Consider the following 22,783-nt stretch of genomic DNA (forward strand, 5'->3'; position numbering starts at 1 on the left):
AAAAAACCTACACTCGATCCCTCCGATGTCAACAACTACAGACCAGTATCCCTTCTTTCTTTTCTCTCCAAAACTCTTGAACGTGCCGTCCTTGGCCAGCTCTCCCGCTATCTCTCTCAGAATGACCTTCTTGATCCTAATCAGTCAGGTTTCAAGACTAGTCATTCAACTGAGACTGCTCTTCTCTGTATCACGGAGGCGCTCCGCACTGCTAAAGCTAACTCTCTCTCCTCTGCTCTCATCCTTCTAGACCTATCGGCTGCCTTCGATACTGTGAACCATCAGATCCTCCTCTCCACCCTCTCTGAGTTGGGCATCTCCGGCGCGGCCCACGCTTGGATTGCGTCCTACCTGACAGGTCGCTCCTACCAGGTGGCGTGGCGAGAATCTGTCTCCTCACCACGCGCTCTCACCACTGGTGTCCCCCAGGGCTCTGTTCTAGGCCCTCTCCTATTCTCGCTATACACCAAGTCACTTGGCTCTGTCATAACCTCACATGGTCTCTCCTATCATTGCTATGCAGACGACACACAATTAATCTTCTCCTTTCCCCCTTCTGATGACCAGGTGGCGAATCGCATCTCTGCATGTCTGGCAGACATATCAGTATGGATGACGGATCACCACCTCAAGCTGAACCTCGTCAAGACGGAGCTGCTCTTCATCCCGAGGAAGGACTGCCCATTCCATGATCTCGCCATCACGGTTGACAACTCCATTGTGTCCTCCTCCCAGAGCGCTAAGAACCTTGGCGTGATCCTGGACAACACCCTGTCGCTCTCAACTAACATCAAGGCGGTGGCCCGTTCCTGTAGGTTCATACTCTACAACATCCGCAGAGTACGACCCTGCCTCACACAGGAAGCGGCGGAGGTCCTAATCCAGGCACTTGTCATCTCCCGTCTGGATTACTGCAACTCGCTGTTGGCTGGGCTCCCTGCCTGTGCCATTAAACCCCTACAACTCATCCAGAACGCCGCAGCCCGTCTGGTGTTCAACCTTCCCAAGTTCTCTCACGTCACCCCGCTCCTCCGCTCTCTCCACTGGCTTCCAGTTGAAGCTCGCATCCGCTACAAGACCATGGTGCTTGCCTACGGAGCTGTGAGGGGAACGGCACCTCAGTACCTCCAGGCTCTGATCAGGCCCTACACCCAAACAAGGGCACTGCGTTCATCCACCTCTGGCCTGCTCGCCTCCCTACCACTGAGGAAGTACAGTTCCCGCTCAGCCCAGTCAAAACTGTTCGCTGCTCTGGCCCCCAATGGTGGAACAAACTCCCTCACGACGCCAGGACAGCGGAGTCAATCACCACCTTCCGGAGACACCTGAAATCCCACCTCTTTAAGGAATACCTAGGATAGGATAAAGTAATCCTTCTACCCCCCCCCCCCTTAAAATATTTAGATGCACTAATGCAAAGTGGCTGTTCCACTGGATGTCATAAGGTGAATGCACCAATTTGTAAGTCGCTCTGGATAAGAGCGTCTGCTAAATGACTTAAATGTAAATGTTATGTAACATCTCTAGGAGAGACATAGCCACTCAGACCATAAATAACATCACTAGGAGAGACATAGCCACTCAGACCATAAATAACATCTCTAGGAGAGACATAGCCACTCAGAACATAAATAACATCACTAGGAGAGACATAGCCACTCAGACCATAAATAACATCACTAGGAGAGACATAGCCACTCAGACCATAAATAACATCACTAGGAGAGACATAGCCACTCAGACCATAAATAACATCACTAGGAGAGACATAGCCACTCAGAACATAAATAACATCACTAGGAGAGACATAGCCACTCAGACCATAAATAACATCACTAGGAGAGACATAGAGAGACATAGCCACTCAGACCATAAATAACATCACTAGGAGAGACATAGCCACTCAGACCATAAATAACATCACTAGGAGAGACATAGCCACTCAGACCATAAATAACATCTCTAGGAGAGACATAGCCACTCAGACCATAAATAACATCACTAGGAGAGACATAGCCACTCAGACCATAAATAACATCACTAGGAGAGACATAGCCACTCAGACCATAAATAACATCACTAGGAGAGACATAGCCACTCAGACCATAAATAACATCACTAGGAGAGACATAGCCACTCAGACCATAAATAACATCACTAGGAGAGACATAGCCACTCAGACCATAAATAACATCACTAGGAGAGACATAGCCACTCAGACCATAAATAACATCACTAGGAGAGACATAGCCACTCAGACCATTAATAACATCACTAGGAGAGATCGAGCCAGTGTCAAGCATAGCCATGTTGTTTCACTGCAGATGGTCAGACCATAAATAACATCAGTTTGGAGGACAGAATAAATAACATTGGTGTTCAGACCATTTCACTAGGACAGACATGCGTCAGTAAATAACATCACTAGGAGGACAGAATGACCATTAATTGGTGTTTAGTTTGGAGGACAGAATGTGTCAGTGTTTAGTTTGGAGGACAGAATGTGTTGGTGTTTAGTTTGGAGGACAGAATGTGTCAGTGTTTAGCTTGGAGGACAGAATGTGTTGGTGTTTAGTTTGGAGGACAGAATGTGTCAGTGTTTAGCTTGGAGGACAGAATGTGTTGGTGTTTAGTTTGGAGGACAGAATGTGTCAGTGTTTAGCTTGGAGGACAGAATGTGTTGGTGTTTAGTTTGGAGGACAGAATGTGTTCAGTGTTTAGCTTGGAGGACAGAATGTTTTGGTGTTTAGTTTGGAGGACAGAATGTGTCAGTGTTTAGCTTGGAGGACAGAATGTTTTGGTGTTTAGCTTGGAGGACAGAATGTGTTGGTGTTTAGCTTGGAGGACAGAATGTGTTGGTGTTTAGCTTGGAGGACAGAATGTGTTGGTGTTTAGCTTGGAGGACAGAATGTGTTGGTGTTTAGCTTGGAGGACAGAATGTGTTGGTGTTTAGCTTGGAGGACAGAATGTTTTGGTGTTTAGCTTGGAGGACAGAATGTTTTGGTGTTTAGCTTGGAGGACAGAATGTTTTGGTGCTTAGCTTGGAGGACAGAATGTTTTGGTGCTTAGCTTGGAGGACAGAATGTGTTGGTGTTTAGCTTGGAGAACAGTGTCACACCCTGGTCTAAATACTTTGTGTTTTTCTTCATGTATTGGGTCAGGCCAGGGTGTAGCATGGAGTTTTTGTATTGTGGTGTGTTTTGTCTTGGGGTTTTGGTGTGTATTTGGGATTGTAGCTAGTAGGGTGATCTAGCAAAGTCTATGGATGTCTGGAGTGGTTCTCAATCAGAGGCAGGTGCTTATCGTTGTCTCTGATTGGGAACCATATTTAGGCAGCCATATTCTTTGAGTTTGTCATGGGTGATTGTCCTTAGTGTCTTTGTTTCTGTTGTTTTATATAGTTGACAAGTATAGGCTGTTTCGGTTTTCATTACGTTTATTGTTTTGTGTTTATTTGTATTTACGTTAGTTTTTTCATTAAACATGGATCGCAATCTACACGCTGCAGTTTGGTCCGACTCTCCTTCACCACACCTAGAAAACCCTTACAGACAGAATGTTTTGGTGTTTAGCTTGGAGGACAGAATGTGTTGGTGTTTAGCTTGGAGGACAGAATGTTTTGGTGTTTAGCTTGGAGGACAGAATGTTTTGGTGTTTAGCTTGGAGGACAGAATGTTTTGGTGTTTAGCTTGGAGGACAGAATGTTTTGGTGTTTAGCTTGGAGGACAGAATGTTTTGGTGTTTAGCTTGGAGGACAGAATGTGTCTGTGTTTAGCTTGGAGGATAGAATGTGTTGGTGTTTAGCTTGGAGGACAGAATGTTTTGGTGTTTAGCTTGGAGGACAGAATGTGTTGGTGTTTAGCTTGGAGGACAGAATGTGTCGGTGTTTAGCTTGGAGGACAGAATGTGTCGGTGTTTAGCTTGGAGGACAGACTGTGTCGGTGTTTAGCTTGGAGGACAGACTGTGTCCGTGTTTAGCTTGGAGGACAGAATGTGTCCGTGTTTAGCTTGGAGGACAGAATGTGTCGGTGTTTAGTTTGGCGGACGGAATGTGTCGGTGTTTAGCTTGGAGGACAGAATGTTTTGGTGTTTAGCTTGGAGGACAGAATGTGTCGGTGTTTAGCTTGGAGGACAGAATGTTTTGGTGTTTAGCTTGGAGGACAGAATGTGTTGGTGTTTAGCTTGGAGGACAGAATGTGTTGGTGTTTAGCTTGGAGGACAGAATGTGTTGGTGTTTAGCTTGGAGGACAGAATGTGTTGGTGTTTAGCTTGGAGGACAGACTGTGTCGGTGTTTAGCTTGGAGGACAGAATGTGTTGGTGTTTAGCTTGGAGGACAGAATGTGTTGGTGTTTAGTTTGGAGGACAGAATGTGTCAGTGTTTAGCTTGGAGGACAGAATGTTTTGGTGTTTAGCTTGGAGGACAGAATGTGTCGGTGTTTAGCTTGGAGGACAGAATGTGTTGGTGTTTAGCTTGGAGGACAGAATGTGTTGGTGTTTAGCTTGGAGGACAGAATGTGTCGGTGTTTAGCTTGGAGGACAGAATGTGTTGGTGTTTAGCTTGGAGGACAGAAGGTTTAGAGTACAGATTACTGGTTAACCCATTGGGAAACATGATGAAGCAGGGTTTAGAGTACAGATTACTGGTTAACCCATTGGGGAACATGGTGAAGCAGGGTTTAGAGTACAGATTACTGGTTAACCCATTGGGGAACATGGTGAAGCAGGGTTTAGAGTACAGATTACTGGTTACACCATTTGGGAAGATGGCAAAGTGGGGTTTACAGTTGGGAGTACTGGTTACACCAATGGGGAACAGGGTAGAGGGGGATCTAGAGTATATGTATTGTGCCCCTGCTAGGAACATCCTGGACCCAGCCCTAATCCTTAAGTTCTGCTGCGGTTTCCCTGGTCAACCAGGTGTGTACCTGGGTAGGATGCCAGGTGGCACTCTGATCTGTTTCACCTGTCTTGTGCTTGTCTCCACCCCCTCCAGGTTTCTCCCATTTGTCCCCATTATCTATTGTGTATATGTACCTGTGTTTTCTGTTTATCTATCTGTTGCCAGTTCGTCTTGTACTGTCAAGTCCTACCGGTGTGTTTCCTGTGCTCTAGTTTCTGTTTTTCCTAGTCTTCCTAGTTCTGACCTTTTCTGCCTGTCCTGACCTTGATCCTGCCCACTGTTCTGACCTTTCTGCCTGTCCTGACCTTGATCCTGCCTGCCATCCTCTACCTGCTGATTTGGATGATGACTCTTTGCCTGTCTTGACCTACCTTTTACCTGCCCCTTGTACTAAGACATTTTTGTATTTTTTATTGAACCTTTATTTAACTAGACAAGTCAGTTAAATAAGAACAAATTCTTATTTACAATAACTGCCTAACCCGGCCAAACCCGGACAACGCTGGGCCAATTGTGCGCCACCCTATGGGACTCCCAGTCGCTGCCGGATGTGATGCAGCCTGGATTTGAGCCACGTAATTCAGTGACGCCTCTGAGAAGCAGTGAAACTGGTACTATCTACCTCCTGTGTCTGCATCTGGGTCTTAGCCGTGATATGTTTTTTATATATTTTACCTGGTAAATTGACTGAGAACACGTTCTCATTTACAGCAACAACCTGGGGAATAGTTCCAGGTGAGAGGAGGGGGATGAAGGAGCCAATTTTAAACTGGGGATTATTAGGTGACCGTGATGGTTTGAGGGCCAGATTGGGAATATATCCAAGACACCGGGGTTAACAGCCCTACTCTTACGACAAGTGCCATGGTATCTTTTAATGACCACGGAGTGTCAGGATACCCGTTTAATGTCCCATCCGAAAGACGGCACCCTACACAGGGCATTGGGATATTTATTTAGACCAGAGGAAAGTGCCTCCTACTTCCCCTCCAACACCAATTCCAGCAGCACCTGGTCTCCCATCCAGGGACTGACCAGGACCAACCCTGCTTAGCTTCAGAATCAAGCCAGCAGTGATATGCAGGGTGGTATTCTGCTGGGATTTGTGTGGTTTGTGTTAAGGATTTGAATTCAAGTGATGTCATTTTGAATTATTGAATCGTGAAGATGTTCAATTAATTTAGCAAATATTAATGGAGAGAGTGGATATCTTTGTCTGGTTCCTCTGTGTAATGTGGACCTTAATGAAGCCATCATTAGCCTTTAGGAGGCCTACATACAGTGTACCTCCTTTAAAAGTTGCGTCATACTGTGGGACACCTTGCGGGCTGCTGCAGCATTCTATGGCACGTTATCTAATTGTCAGCCATTTCTTCTGTTAATGCAAGTTATTGCTAGTTTGACCGCCAGATGGCTTCTTTGAGAAACATTTATTAAAAGTCTTCCATATTGGCATTACCAGAGAATTTACAACCTTTTTTGTAATAACATAGTATATGGGATTGATTTTAAGATATTTGACCTAATTAATTTGATTAAAATGATGTTGTTTCTATTCAGAGAAAAACAAAAAACCCTCAGGGTTTCCATTAGAATGGAAAATATGGCACTGAACAACGTGACTGTAGGGAGTGGGCTACAGGATAGGAGGATTCTAAATTGTTTTCCTTCATTAGACACCTTTGTTCCAATATTTATGTAAATCAGTGATATTTATTCACATAGTAATTCGTTATGAATCCACAACTAAATCAACATCTGCATTTTCAAATATAATTTTTTTATCATTATTTTATTAATGAAATGTGTTTATTTGTTTGTTAGGCAACGCTGGGCAGTCTACAATACCGACTGTAGTAAACATGGGAATGTGCCTAATTCCTTACATAAGGGAGAGCAGGTCATGTCTGTACTACAGAATGCAGGGCACGTGGCAGACCGGGATTCAAATCCCAGATGGGGAGGAAGGACTAGACTGTCCTTATAAATAAGAATTTGTTCTTAACTGATTCCATATGTGTTATGTCATAGTTGTAATGTCTTCACTATTATTCTACACTGTGGAAAATAGTCAAAATAAAGAAAAATCCTGGAATGATTAGGTGTGTCCAAACTTGAAAATATGGCGCTGTACAATGTGACAGTCAACAGTACAGTACTGGGCTCTTTAGCTAAAGAATCCCCACAGGACACACTGGAGACCAGGATTCAGTTCCCGACAGGGAGGAAGGATGTCCTTGTAAATAATAATTTGTTCTTAACTGCCTAGTTAAATAAAGTTTACAGTAAGAGCATAACATTTCTGCACCCTCATTTTTCTATTGCTTACCAATACCCAAACGGAGATGAAGTGAAAATAAAAATCTCATTGATTTATCAATATCAGTCCCCATGCTTGTCTCAGAGCAGCGTGAAACGGTGTTGAAATAGTTGTAGGCTTTTGCTTCTTCAATATACATTTGAAATAAATAAGACCTACACCACTTTTAACAGCACATTACTCAACACCAGTGACTTGACTCTGCCAATAATTACATTTTGAGGATTGTACATGAATATCTAAGGGGCATTTTCATTAGGATCTGTGAGAATATATGAGAATATCTAAGGGGCTTTTATATAATTATAAATTAATTCATAATAATAATAGTGTCATATGTATTCTATACAACACAACATGAACAGGAAATACAGACTCTCTGGCTTCCTGCTATTCCATTTTGTGCAGACAGTCAGTAAAAAAAATTGCAAGACGTTTGATTTAATTGGCATCATATCAGAGTAATCTGCCTTTAAGAAACAGGTTTGTGAAAATGAAAGGAAGTAGAAAGACAGAAAAACCCAGACAGACAGACAGACAGACAGGCAGGCAGGCAGGCAGACAGACAGACAGACAGACAGACAGACAGACAGACAGACAGACAGACAGACAGACAGACAGACAGGCAGGCAGGCAGGCAGGCAGGCAGGCAGGCAGACAGACAGACAGACAGACAAACAAGACAGAAAGAAAAACAAACAGAAAAACCCAGACAGACAGACAGACAGGCAGGCAGGCAGACAGACAGACAAACAAGACAGAAAGAAAAACAAACAGAGAGACAGACAGACAGACAGACAGACAGACAGACAGACAGACAGACAGACAGAAAAACACAGACAGACAGACAGACAGACAGACAGACAGACAGACAGACAGACAGACAGACAGACAGACAGACAGACAGACAGACAGACAGAAAAACCCAGACAGACAGACAGACAGACAGACAGACAGACAGACAGACAGACAGACAGACAGACAGACCAGGACAGACCGACAGACAGACAGACAGACCAGGACAGACCGACAGACAGACACAGACGGACAGACAGACAGACAGACAGACAGACAGACAGACAGACAGACAGGCACGCAGGCAGGCAGGCAGACAGACAGACAGACAGACAGACAGACAGACAGACAGACAGACAGACAGACAGACAGACAGGCAGGCAGGCAGGCAGACAGGCGGACAGGCAGACAGATATACAGACAGACAGAGAGACAGACAGACAGACAGAATGAAAGAAAAACACAGACAGACAGACAGACAGACAGACAGACAGACAGACAGACAGACAGACCAGGACAGACCAGGACAGACAGACAGACAGACAGACAGACAGACAGACAGACAGACAGACAGACAGACAGACGGACAGACGGACGGACAGACGGACGGGTCACAACTTGCAGGCTTGTTTTCGAGTTGCTGTGCGTTTTGTTGCCAACCTATTTTGCTACCTGACAACTTTACGGTTTTCACTTTTTAATTACAGTTCATATATTTATTTATTTTTTCCTCAACTTTTTCACTCCGGACGCTTTATCTGGACACGATTCGTCAGGAACTCCAACAGCCGAAGCTAAGTAGTAACATTAACATGATGCCTTCTAATTGTAGTCGCTGTACTCGCCTTACGGCGAGGATGGCTGTGCTACAAGCCCAGCTTCAGACGCAATCGTAATTTCAGTGTAGGAAAGGATGAAGCGGCGTCTGTGCCACCAGTAAGTACAGATAGTAGTATAAATCCCCTCGCACAGTCCCCGCAGCCGGACACCTTTCTCACGGTTTCTGGAAGGAAATGCTGTAGGAAAGCTCAACCGGTGTCGCTCATTCAGCCGACAGAAACTTTCAACCGGTTTTCCCCATTAAGCAGCGGGTCGGAGTCAGAGGCCGAGTCTTCTCTGGTCTCTACTCCTCCCGTTACGGGGTCTGAGACGCCGAAGCTTCCCACCATTAGCTCTGACAAATTGAAAACTCTAGTCATTGGCGACTCCATTACCTGCAGTATTAGACTTAAAACGAATCATCCAGCGATCATACACTGTTTACCAGGGGGCAGGGCTACCGACGTTAAGGCTTATCTGAAGATGGTGCTGGCTAAAGCTAAAACTGGCGAGTGTAGAGAGTATAGAGATATTGTTATCCACGTCGGCACCAACGATGTTAGGATGAAACAGTCAGAGATCACCAAGCGCAACATAGCTTCTGCGTGCATATCAGCTGGAAAGATGTGTCGGCATCGAGTAATTGTCTCTGGCCCCCTCCCAGTTAGGGGGAGTGATGAGCTCTACAGCAGAGTCTCACAACTCAATCGCTGGTTGAAAACTGTTTTCTGCCCCTCCCAAAAGATAGAATTTGTAGATAACTGGCCCTCTTTCTGGGACTCGCCCACAAACAGGACCAAGCCTGACCTGCTGAGGAGTGATGGACTCCATCCTAGCTGGAGGGGTGCTTTCATCTTATCTACCAACATAGACAGGGCTCTAACTCCTCTAGCTCCACAATGAAATAGGGTGCAGGCCAGGCAGCAGGCTGTTAGCCAGCCTGCCAGCATAGTGGAGTCTGCCACTAGCACAGTCAGTGTAGTCAGCTCAGCTATCACCATTGAGACCATGTCTGTGCCTTGACCTGGGTTGGGCAAAACTAAATATGGCGGTGTTCGCTTTAGCAATCTCACTAGGATAAAGACCACCTCCATTCCTGTCATTACTGAAAGAGATCATGATACCTCACATCTCAAAATAGGGCTACTTAATGTTAGATCCCTTACTTCAAAGGCAATTATAATCAATGAACTAATCACTGATCATAATCTTGATGTGATTGGCCTGACTGAAACATGGCTTAAGCCTGATGAATTTACTGTTTTAAATGAGGCCTCACCTCCTGGCTACACTAGTGACTATATCCCCCGTGCATCCCGCAAAGGTGGAGGTGTTGCTAACATTTACGATAGCAAATTTTAATTTACAAAAAAAAGAATGACGTTTTCGTCTTTTGAGCTTCTAGTCATGAAATCTATGCAGCCTACTCAATCACTTTTTATAGCTACTGTTTACAGGCCTCCTGGGTCATATACAGCGTTTCTCACTGAGTTCCCTGAATTCCTATTGGACCTTGTAGTCATAGCAGACAATATTCTAATCTTTGGTGACTTTAATATTCACATGGAAAAGTCCACAGACCCACTCCAAAAGGTTTTCGGAGCCATCATCGACTCAGTGGGTTTAGTCCAACATGTCTCTGGACCTACTCACTGTCACAGTCATACGCTGGACCTAGTTTTGTCCCATGGAATAAATGTTGTGGATCTTAATGTTTTTCCTCATAATCCTGGACTATCGGACCACCATTTTATTACATTTGCAATTGCAACAAATAATCTGCTCAGACCCCAACCAAGGAAAAAAGTTGTGCTATAAATTCACAGACAACACAAAGATTCCTTGATGCCCTTCCAGACTCCCTCTGCCTACCCAAGGACGCCAGAGGACAAAAATCAGTTAACCACCTAACTGAGGATCTCGATTTAACCTTGCGCAATACCCTAGATGCAGTTGCACCCCTAAAAACTAAAAACATTTCTCATAAGAAACTAGCTCCCTGGTACACAGAAAATACTCGAGCTCTGAAGCAAGCTTCCAGAAAATTGGAACGGAAATGGCGCCACACCAAACTGGAAGTCTTCCGACTAGCTTGGAAAGACGGTACCGTGCAGTACCGAAGAGCCTTTACTGCTGCTCGATCATCCTATTTTTCTAACTTAATTGAGGAAAATAAGAACAATCCAAAATTCCTTTTTGATACTGTCGCAAAGCTAACTAAAAAGCAGCATTCCCCAAGAGAGGATGACTTTCACTTTAGCAGTGATAAATTCATGAACTTCTTTGAGGAAAAGATTATGATTATTAGAAAGCAAATTACAGACTCCTCTTTAAACCTGCGTATTCCTCCAAACCTCAGTTGTCCTGAGTCTGCACAACTCTGCTAGGACCTAGGATCAAGAGAGATGCTCAAGTGTTTTAGTACTATATCTCTTGACACAATGATGAAAATAATCATGGCCTCTAAACCTTCAAGCTGCATACTGGACCCTATTCCAACTAAACTACTGAAAGAGCTGCTTCCTGTGCTTGGCCCTCCTATGTTGAACATGATAAACAGCTCTCTATCCACTGGATGTGTACCAAACTCACTAAAAGTGGCAGTAATAAAGCCTCTCTTGAAAAAGCCAAACCTTGACCCAGAAAATATAAAAAACTATCGGCCTATATCGAATCTTCCATTCCTCTCAAACATTTTAGAGAAGGCTGTTGCGCAGCAACTCACTGCCTTCCTGAAGACAAACAATGTATACAAAATGCTTCAGTCTGGTTTTAGACCCCATCATAGCACTGAGACGGCACTTGTGAAGGTGGTAAATGACATTTTAATGGCATCGGACCGAGGCTCTGCATCTGTCCTCGTGCTCCTAGACCTTAGTGCTGCTTTTGATACCATCGATCACCACATTCTTTTGGAGAGATTGGAAACCCAAATTGGTCTACACGGACATGTTCTGGCCTGGTTTAGATCTTATCTGTCGGAAAGATATCAGTTTGTCTCTGTGAATGGTTTGTCCTCTGACAAATCAACTGTAAATTTCGGAGTTCCTCAAGGTTCCGTTTTAGGACCACTATTGTTTTCACTATACATTTTACCTCTTGGGGATGTTATTCGAAAACATAATGTTAACTTTCACTGCTATGCAGATGACACACAGCTGTACATTTCAATGAAACATGGTGAAGCCCCAAAATTGCCCTCGCTAGAAGCATGTGTTTCAGACATAAGGAAGTGGATGGCTGCAAACTTTCTGCTATTAAACTCGGACAAAACAGAGATGATTGTTCTAGGTCCCAAGAAACAAAGAGATCTTCTGTTGAATCTGACAATTAATCTTAATGGTTGTACAGTCATCTCAAATAAAACTGTGAAGGACCTCGGCGTTACTCTGGACCCTGATCTCTCTTTTGAAGAACATATCAAGACCATTTCGAGGACAGCTTTTTTCCATCTACGTAATATTGCAAAAATCAGAAACTTTCTGTCCAAAAATGATGCAGAAAAATTAATCCATGCTTTTGTCACTTCTAGGTTAGACTACTGCAATGCTCTACTTTCCAGCTACCCGGATAAAGCACTAAATAAACTTCAGTTAGTGCTAAATACGGCTGCTAGAATCCTGACTAGAACCAAAAAATTTGATCATATTACTCCAGTGCTAGCCTCTCTACACTGGCTTCCTGTCAAAACAAGGGCTGATTTCAAGGTTTTACTGCTAACCTACAAAGCATTACATGGGCTTGCTCCTACCTATCTCTCTGATTTGGTCCTGCCGTACATACCTACACGTACGCTACGGTCACAAGACGCAGGCCTCCTAATTGTCCCTAGAATTTCTAAGCAAACAGCTGGAGGCAGGGCTTTCTCCTATAGAGCTCCATTCTGCCTACCCATGTCAGCCTACCCATGTCAGAGACACAAACTCGGTCTCAACCTTTCAGTCTTTACTGAAGACTCATCTCTTCAGTGGGTCATATGATTAAGTGTAGTCTGGCCCAGGAGTGGGAAGGTGAACGGAAAGGCTCTGGAGCAATGAACCGCCCTTGCTGTCTCTGCCTGGCCGGTTCCCCTCTTTCCACTGGGATTCTCTGCCTCTAACCCTATTACAGGGGCTGAGTCACTGGCTTACTGGGGCTCTCTCACGCCGTCCCTGCAGGGGGTGCGTCACCTGAGTGGGTTGATTCACTGTTGTGGTCATCCTGTCTGGGTTGGCGCCCCCCTTGGGTTGTGCTGTGGCGGAGATCTTTGTGGGCTATACTCAGCCTTGTCTCAGGATGGTAAGTTGGTGGTTGAAGATATCTCTCTAGTGGTGTGGGGGCTGTGCTTTGGCAAAGTAGGTGGGGTTATATCCTTCCTGTTTGGCCCTGTCCGGGGGTGTCCTCGGATGGGGCCACAGTGTCTCCTGACCACTCCTGTCTCAGCCTCCAGTATTTATGCTGCAGTAGTTTGTGTCGGGGGGCTAGGGTCAGTTTGTTATATCTGGAGTACTTCTCCTGTCCTATTCGGTGTCCTGTGTGAATCTAAGTGTGCATTCTCTAATTCTCTCCTTCTTTCTTTCTCTCTCTCGGAGGACCTGAGCTGTTCACTAGTGATTTGGAACGCGACACATTGCTTGTTTTAACCATGCCCCAGGACTACCTGACATGATGACTCCTTATTGTCCCCAGTCCACCTGGCCATGCTGCTGCTCCAGTTTCAACTGTTCTGCCTTACTATTATTTGACCATGCTGGTCATTTATGAACATTTGAACATCTTGGCCATGTTCTGTTATAATCTCCACCCGGCACAGCCAGAAGAGGACTGGCTACCCCACATATGCTCTCTCTAATTCTCTCTTTCTTTCTCTCTCTCTCGGAGGACCTGAGCCCAAGGACCGTGCCCCAGGACGACCTGACATGATGACTCCTTGCTGTCCCCAGTCCACATGACTGCTGCTGCTCCAGTTTCAACTGTTCTGTCTTATTATTATTCGACCATGCTGGTCATTTATGAACATTTGAACATCTTGGCCATGTTCTGTTATAATCTCCACCCGGCACAGCCAGAAGAGGACTGGCCACCCCATTCTCTCTTTCTTTCTCTCTCTCTCGGAGGACACATAGCCTGGTTCCTCTCTAGGTTTCTTCCTAGGTTTTGGCCTTTCTAGGGAGTTTTTCCTAGCCACCGTGCTTTTACACCTGCATTGTTTGCTGTTTGGGGTTTTAGGCTGGGTTTCTGTACAGCACTTTGAGATATCAGCTGATGTACGAAGGGCTATATAAATACATTTGATTTGATTTGATTTGATTTGATTTGATTTGATTTGACAGACAGACAGACAGACAGACAGACAGACAGACAGACAGACAGACAGACAGACAGACAGACAGACAGACAGACAGACAGACAGACAGACAGACACATCAAGCGGAGAGGCTGAGTCTTAAGGGTTCCGTCCCAAATGGCACCCTATGCCTTATATAGAGCACTACTTTTGACCAGGGTCGCAGAGCTCATAGTGCACTGTGTAGGAAATAGTGTGCCATTTGCGACACAACCACCTGGTGGGTGGATTGAGGAGGATCTTACCTGGATGTCATCGGATGTCAAGTGGCCCTTCAAATCGCTGCTCTTCTTTTTGGGCGGGGGAGGGGCCGGCTTGTGGGCGGGCGGGAGGTCGGTCCTGTTATCACAGAAGGGAGAGAAGAAGAACATGACACTCTGCACGGTGAGGGATTTTCACTTTCTATTTCTACCAAGGCCTTGCTCCCACCACTGAACCTGTATGACTGCAGTAATGACAAGCTGTCTGGCTGCACTTGCCTTGGTCTCTCTCTCCCTCTTCCCTCCATCGTTCGGACGGAGTTCTGACAGACATCAACCATCGTGTTCCGACCGACCATGGGGCCAACAGCAGCAGCCATTTCCTGTTTGTCCACCTTTTCTGCTCTTTTGATTGGCTGACCGCTCTAATGAGACCAGACCCGGCTGTGATTGGCTGATTGGACTCTGAGGACTCTGAGGTGAAGGGTCGGGGGAGGGAGGGCGGTGGGTGGGGGGGTGTGAGGGGGCGGGGAGATGGACCATTATGAGTCAAGTCCTCAGGATGGACAGGCTGTCTATTCCTCTAGTTTCTAGTATCTCTCTAGTCCTCTACATACTGCGCTGCGATAGTTAGTTTGATGTGTCACTCTTCCTGAGCATTGAGGGAGATATGAAGAAAATTGACTGGTTTTACTCCTCTCCTCCTGTGTAACTGTCTATCTCTCTGGTACTAAAACGATCTCCCTTTCCCTCTCCCTCTCCCTCTCTTCTTCCTCTTCCTCTCACTCCCTCTCGCTCTTCTTCTTCCACATCCTCTTCTAAAGCCATGGAACCCCAGAGATATTCGTCCTTTTGTGTGTGTCCCAAATGGCACCCTATTCTCAATATAGTGCACTACTTTTGACAAGAGCCTTATGGACCCTGTAGATAGGGTTCCATTGGCTACACAGTCTTCCTATTGATCTCCTGCCTAAGATGACTGGTCTCTATTGGTAAACCGGTATTACATTGCTGTGATTGCCCATTGTTGTTGTTTATAGTCAGTGTTCCTTTCACCCTTTACAGACAAACCTTCCAGATCAAACCAAACTACAGACAAACCTTCCAGATCAAACCAAACTACAGACAAACCTTCCAGATCAAACCAAACTACAGACAAACCTTCCAGATCAAACCAAACTACAGACAAACCTTCCAGATCAAACCAAACTACAGACAAACCTTCCAGATCAAACCAAACTACAGAGGAACCTTCCAGATCAAACCAAACTACAGACGAACCTTCCAGATCAAACCAAACTACAGAGGAACCTTCCAGATCAAACCAAACTACAGACAAACCTTCCAGATCAAACCAAACTACAGACAAACCTTCCAGACCAAACCAAACTACAGACAAACATGTGGACAAGATGATGCAATAGATACGATAAAGCCCTGATGAAGCCTCGTCTAGAACGGCGTGGGGTACAGTAATTGGAGTCTGATCATTCCCATTTTGTTGTAGTTGATTCAAATAACATGAAACAGAAGAGCAGAGGGAAGCAGAGGATAGCAGAGGGAAGCAGAGGGAAGCAGAGGGAAGCAGAGGATAGCAGAGGGAAGCAGAGGATAGCAGAGGGAAACAGAGGATAGCAGAGGGAAGCAGAGGGAAGCAGAGGATAGCAGAGGGAAGCAGAGGATAGCAGAGGGAAGCAGAGGGAAGCAGAGGATAGCAGAGGGAAGCAGAGGGAAGCAGAGGATAGCAGAGGGAAGCAGAGGATAGCAGAGGGAAGCAGAGGGAAGCAGAGGATAGCAGAGGGAAGCAGAGGATAGCAGAGGGAAGCAGAGAGAAGCAGAGGATAGCAGAGGGAAGCAGAGGGAAGCAGAGGATAGCAGAGGGTAGTAGAGGGAAGCAGAGGGAAGCAGAGGGAAGCAGATGATAGTAGAGGGAAGCAGAGGGAAGCAGAGGATAGCAGAGGGAAGCAGAGGGAAGCAGAGGATAGCAGAGGGAAGCAGAGGATAGCAGAGGGAAGCAGAGGATAGCAGAGGGAAGCAGAGGATAGTAGAGGGAAGCAGAGGATAGCAGAGGGAAGCAGATGATAGCAGAGGGAAGCAGAGGGAAGCAGAGGATAGCAGAGGGAAGCAGAAGGAAGCAGAGGGAAGCAGAGGATAGCAGAGGGACGCAGAGGATAGCAGAGGAAAGCAGAGGATACCAGAGGGAAGCAGAGGATAGCAGAGGGAAGCAGAGGGAAGCAGAGGGAAGCAGATGATAGCAGAGGGAAGCAGAGGATAGCAGAGGGAAGCAGAGGATAGCAGAGGGAAGCAGAAGGAAGCAGAGGGAAGCAGAGGATAGCAGAGGGAAGCAGAGGATAGCAGAGGGAAGCAGAGGGAAGCAGAGGGAATCAGAGGATAGCAGAGGGAAGCAGAGGATAGCAGAGGGAAGCAGATGATAGCAGAGGGAAGCAGATGATAGCAGAGGGAAGCAGATGATAGCAGAGGGAAGCAGATGATAGCAGAAGGAAGCAGAGGATAGCAGAGGGAAGCAGATGATAGCAGAGGGAAGCAGAGGATAGCAGAGGGAAGCAGAGGGAAGCAGAGGGAAGCAGATGGAAGCAGAGGGAAGCAGAGGGAAGCAGAGGGAAGCAGAGGATAGCAGAGGGAAGCAGAGGGAAGCAGATGGAAGCAGAGGATAGCAGAGGGAAGCAGAGGATAGCAGAGGATAGCAGAGGGAAGCAGAGGGAAGCAGGGGGAAGCAGAGGGAAGCAGATGGAAGCAGAAGAAAGCTGAGGTAATCGGAGGAAAACAGAGGGAAGAATAAGGAAGCAGAGGGAAGAATAAGGAAGCAGAGGGAAGAATAAGGAAGCAGAGGGAAGAATAAGGAAGCAGAAGGAAGAATAAGGAAGCAGAGGGAAGAATAAGGAAGCAGAGGGAAGAATAAGGAAGCAGAAGGAAGAATAAGGAAGCAGAGGGAAGAATAAGGAAGCAGAGGGAAGAATAAGGAAGCAGAGGGAAGAATAAGGAAGCAGAGGGAAGAATAAGGAAGCAGAGGGAAGAATAAGGAAGCAGAGGGAAGAATAAGGAAGCAGAGGGAAGAATAAGGAAGCAGAAGGAAGAATAAGGAAGCAGAGGGAAGAATAAGGAAGCAGATGATAGCAGAGGGAAGCTAGGTTTAATTTCTACTTAGGACAGCAGAAGGAAGCAGAGGGAAGCTAAGTGTAATTACTACAGATAACAGATCCCGTCCCTCAAACATGTTATCATTCAGATGTCATCTGCCAACTTCTGACACGTTATCAGCCCGGATGTAAGATAATGAATTCTGAGAGAACTGACAGAGAGCTGTGTACCTAGATGTACTTACTCTCCCTCTCCACCCACGCTTTACACACACACACACACACACACACACACACACACACACACACACACACACACACACACACACACACACACACACACACACACACACACACACACACACACACACACACACACACACACACACACACACACACACACACACACACACACACACACACACACACACACACACACACACACACACACACACACACACACACACACACACACACACACACACACACACACACACACACACACACACACACACACACACACACACACACACACACACACACACACACACACACACACACACACACACACACACACACACACACACACACACACACACACACACACACACACACACACACACACACACACAGTACACACACACACACACACATCCCCCTCCCTCCCCCACCTGGTCCCTATCCTTATTGAATAACATGACCTTTCTACAAGTCTGTCTCTTTGATGCGCTGGACACTTTGTGCCTGAGTGCCCCTCTTAACTCGTTCTTTCATGCTTGTTATTTCCACTCCGTATCACCTTGTTTCCAGACAGACTCTACGTGCTGTTGATTCATGTGGCACCCTCTCTGCCAACACACGAGACGCCACACACACACGCACACGCACACGCACACGCACACACACAGCCAACGGTCTCACCCCAGGCACAAGACAACCCAGCACATGACGGCGACACTACTCTGTCTCTGTGTTCACAACACAGCCCAGCTGTTTCATTTCCTCTCTGAGTCAGAGACAGAGAGGGTTGTGAACACAATGGTCCCCACATGTAGCCCTTTGCTCTCTGAGTCAGAGACAGAGAGGGTTGTGAACACAATGGTCCCTACATGTAGCCCTTTGCTCTCTGAGTCAGAGACAGAGAGGGTTGTGAACACAAGTCCCTACATGTAGGCTTTCTCTGAGTCAGAGACAGAGAGGGTTGTGAACACAATGGTCCCTACATGTAGCCCTTTGCTCTCTGAGTCAGAGACAGAGAGGGTTGTGAACACAATGGTCCCTACATGTAGCCCTTTGCTCTCTGAGTCAGAGACAGAGAGGGTTGTGAACACAATGGTCCCTACATGTAGCCCTTTGCTCTCTGAGTCAGAGACAGAGAGGGTTGTGAACACAATGGTCCCTACATGTAGCCCTTTGCTCTCTGAGTCAGAGACAGAGAGGGTTGTGAACACAATGGTCCCTACATGTAGCCCTTTGCTCTCTGAGTCAGAGACAGAGAGGGTTGTGAACACAATGGTCCCTACATGTAGCCCTTTGCTCTCTGAGTCAGAGACAGAGAGGGTTGTGAACACAATGGTCCCTACATGTAGCCCTTTGCTCTCTGAGTCAGAGACAGAGAGGGTTGTGAACACAATGGTCCCTACATGTAGCCCTTTGCTCTCTGAGTCAGAGACAGAGAGGGTTGTGAACACAATGGTCCCTACATGTAGCCCTTTGCTCTCTGAGTCAGAGACAGAGAGGGTTGTGAACACAATGGTCCCTACATGTAGCCCTTTGCTCTCTGAGTCAGAGACAGAGGGTTGTGAACACAATGGTCCCTACATGGCCCTTTGCTCTCTGAGTGTGAACACAATGGTCCCTACATGTAGCCCCCTTTGAGGGTTGTGAACACAATGGTCCCTACTCTGAGTCAGAGACAGAGAGGGTTGTGAACACAATGGTCCCTACATGTAGACTCAGAGAAGAATCACTAAGACAAAGGTCCCTACATGTAGCCCATCAGTCTGTCTACAATGGTCCCTACAGCCCTTTGTCTGAGTCAGAGACTGAACACATGATCACAGACCTGTCAATCTGTTACTACATTATCACTGACCCGTCAATCTGTCAATCTGTCATGATCACTGACCTGTCAACCTGTTACTACATGATCACTGACCTGTCAATCTGTCATGATCACTGACCTGTCAATCTGTCATGATCACTGACCTGTCAATCTGTCATGATCACTGACCTGTCAATCTGTCATGATCACTGACCTGTCAATCTGTCATGATCACTGACCTGTCAATCTGTTACTACATGATCACTGACCTGTCCGGCCACTGTGTCATGTCAGCCATCACATTAGATATTTAACATTGTTATTCCTTTCAGTTGTTTTTCCTTTAACTATGACACTGATCACAAATCACTGTGAAAACAGAGGAAGGTTTCACATCAACGAGGTGCGGCTCTATGATCAACTGAAACATACGAATAGACACGTTGGATTCAATTTACACAGTTCAATAAATACATTGTCAAATTGTTTTACACCCAATATGATTCAACTACAGAGGTAGTCTGACTTAAGTGCTCTAAGTTCTCCAAGGCTGTCCTTCAAATCACATGAAGCATGTGATTTGTGATTAATTTAATCTATTTTTGTAATCACGCATTGTCCATAAGGAGCAGCCTCAAGAAAGAGAGAGAGAGAGCGCTAGAGAGAGAGATAAAGAGCAAGAGAGAAAGAGAGAAAGAGAGAAAGAGAAAGCGAGAGAGAGGGATAGAGTGAGAGATGAAGAGATCGAGAGAGCGGGATAGAGAGAGAGCTAAAGAGAGCGAGAGAGAGACAGAGAGAGAATGAGAGAGACAGAGAGAGAGAGAGAGAGAGAGAGAGAGAGAGAGAGAGAGAGAGAGAGAGAGAGAGAGAGAGAGAGAGAGAGAGGAGAGAGAGAGAGAGAGAGAGAGAGAGAGAGAGAGAGAGAGAGAGAGAGAGAGAGATGGAGAGAGAGAGAGAGAGACAGAGAAACAGAGAGAGAGAGAGAGAGAGAGGAGAGAGAGAGAGAGGCCAGAGAGAGAGAGAGAGAGAGAGAGAGAGAGAGAGAGAGAGAGAGAGAGAGAGAGAGAGAGAGAGAGAGAGAGAGAGAGAGAGAGAGGGAGAGAGAGAGAGAGACAGAGAAACAGAGAAACAGAGAGAGAGAGAGAGAGAGAGGAGAGAGAGAGGCCAGGAGAGAGAGAGAGAGGAGAGAGAGAGAGAGAGAGAGGGGGAGAGAGAGAGAGAGAAACAGTAGAGAGAGAGAGAGAGAGAGACAGAGAAACAGAGAGAGAGAGAGAGAGAGAGAGAGAGAGAGAGAGGAGAGAGAGAGAGAGAGAGAGAGAGAGAGAGAGAGAGAGAGAGAGAGAGAGAGAGAGAGAGAGAGAGAGAGAGAGAGAGAGAGAGAGAGAGAGAGAGAGAGAAACAGAGAGAGAGAGAGAGAGAGAGAGAGAGAGAGAGAGAGAGAGAGGAGAGAGAGAGAGAGAGAGACAGAGAAACAGAGAGAGAGAGAGAGAGAGAGAGAGAGAGAGAGAGAGAGAGAGAGAGAGAGAGAGAGAGAGAGAGAGAGAGAGAGATTTGAGAGAGAGAGAGAGAGAGAGAGAGAGAGAGAGAGAGAGAGAGAGAGAGAGGAGAGAGTCACAAGTCAGTCTCTGTGAATAAGCCACATGCAGCAAGCCAGTGCACTTTCAAAACCTTTGAGCAAAGCACACAGTGTTCTCATACGAAGATGTTGTTGGCCACAGATGGGGAATCTTGACACTCCAGACGTCTGTATGTTTCTATTCAACACTGACTTGACAGATTAAAGAACAAATGCAGATGTCACGTCTAAAACATTTGAAGATTGATATTATGATATTAATATTAGATATTATGTCATTTCAGGGCCAGATACAGTCCTCTTCACTGGTTCAATGTTGGTCTTTGAAAATCTATATATTTTGGAGTACAAGATAAGTGATAAGATAAGTGTCAGAAACATACAGGTCAGACAGACAGACAATTATATTATCCCATCTTAAAAAACGAACAATAGCTAAATAATTGAGTGACTTTTTCTTTTTCCTTTCGAGGAGCTTAGCCTTTGATCCGGTTATGTTTTTCATGTGATGGAGAAAACAAATGGCAGTATTGATCCAATTAGTTGTGCATGAGATGGCTTGGCCTCTCCGCTCTTCCTTAGACGTCTAGTCTGTTTAACGTGACGTTCACATTGACGTCATTCACAAAGACCCGTAACGGAGAGGAAAACCTAAAGAAAACGTCTTGAGACATATATAAAGATAAACATGGTTGTTTAGATCTATTATGATGATTATTAATCCTTAGAGTATCAAACTGATGATAAACATGGTTGTTTAGATCTATTATGATGATTATTAATCCTTGGAGTAATATATAATATATAATAATAATATATGCCATTTAGCAGACGCTTTTATCCAAAGCGACTTACAGTCATGTGTGCATACATTCTACGTATGGGTGGTCCCGGGAATCGAACCCACTACCCTGGCGTTACAAGCGCCATGCTCTACCAACTGAGCTACAGAAGGACCACTGATGATAAACATGGTTGTTTAGATCTATTATGATGATTATTAATCGTGTTTTCCTTAGAGTATCACACTGATGTCCCCTTCCAGGATAACATTTGTCTTTCTTACACGCTGTCATGTTAGCGTGTCTACAGAATTAAATGGTCGTGATGTATTCTTTAAGTTCACACCTAAAGTGACAGCATGTAGTTAACAGTTAACGTTTCCACTAAAGGTGTCGAGAGAAAATATTAACACTTTTATCAACAACAAGAGCAGCTCCCACTTTGGAAACCTGAGGTTGCATTTTTTCATATCTGGTAAGTCACAACAACGCTACTGCAAACCACCTGATCTCTTAGTCTGCAGTGCTACATGATAGCTGAATAGAATTTGTGGGAACCAGTCAGGCAGTGTGTGGACATGGGCGTTAGGTTTGTGACAGGAAGACCCTAATAAAAACTGACATGTACCTTGAGCCTTGAGCCCTGTGGAGAGAACCATGAACCAACCAGGCAGAGAGAAAGAGAGAGAGAGGGGGGGTGAGAATAGAGAGAGAAGAGAGAGAAGAGAAAGAGAGAGAAGAAAGAGAGAAGAGAGAGAGAGAAGAGAGAGGAGAGAGAGAGGAGAGGAGAGGAGAGGAGAGGAGAGGAGAGGAGAGGAGAGGAGAGGAGAGGAGAGGAGAGGAGAGGAGAGGAGAGGAGAGGAGAGGAGCACAGAACCATGAATTATAACATTCAGGCTGCACAGCTACCTCTGCTCTCTTC

General features: G+C 45.7%; 1 protein-coding gene across 3 annotated transcripts in view; it reads right to left on the reverse strand.

The window, feature by feature from the left end:
- The window catches only part of LOC124005882 (nectin-1-like), a 579,711-nt gene that overhangs the window by 49,865 nt on the left and 507,063 nt on the right, over positions 1-22,783 (reverse strand). For all 3 annotated transcript variants that reach the window (XM_046315515.1, XM_046315519.1, XM_046315518.1), the window contains exon 7: positions 14,407-14,500. In XM_046315515.1, the coding sequence (XP_046171471.1) occupies positions 14,407-14,500 (94 nt within the window). The remainder of the gene's footprint in view (positions 1-14,406; positions 14,501-22,783) is intronic.

This window comes from Oncorhynchus gorbuscha, linkage group LG19, assembly GCF_021184085.1.
Source record: "Oncorhynchus gorbuscha isolate QuinsamMale2020 ecotype Even-year linkage group LG19, OgorEven_v1.0, whole genome shotgun sequence".
In the NCBI taxonomy this organism is placed as follows: Eukaryota; Metazoa; Chordata; class Actinopteri; order Salmoniformes; family Salmonidae; genus Oncorhynchus; species Oncorhynchus gorbuscha.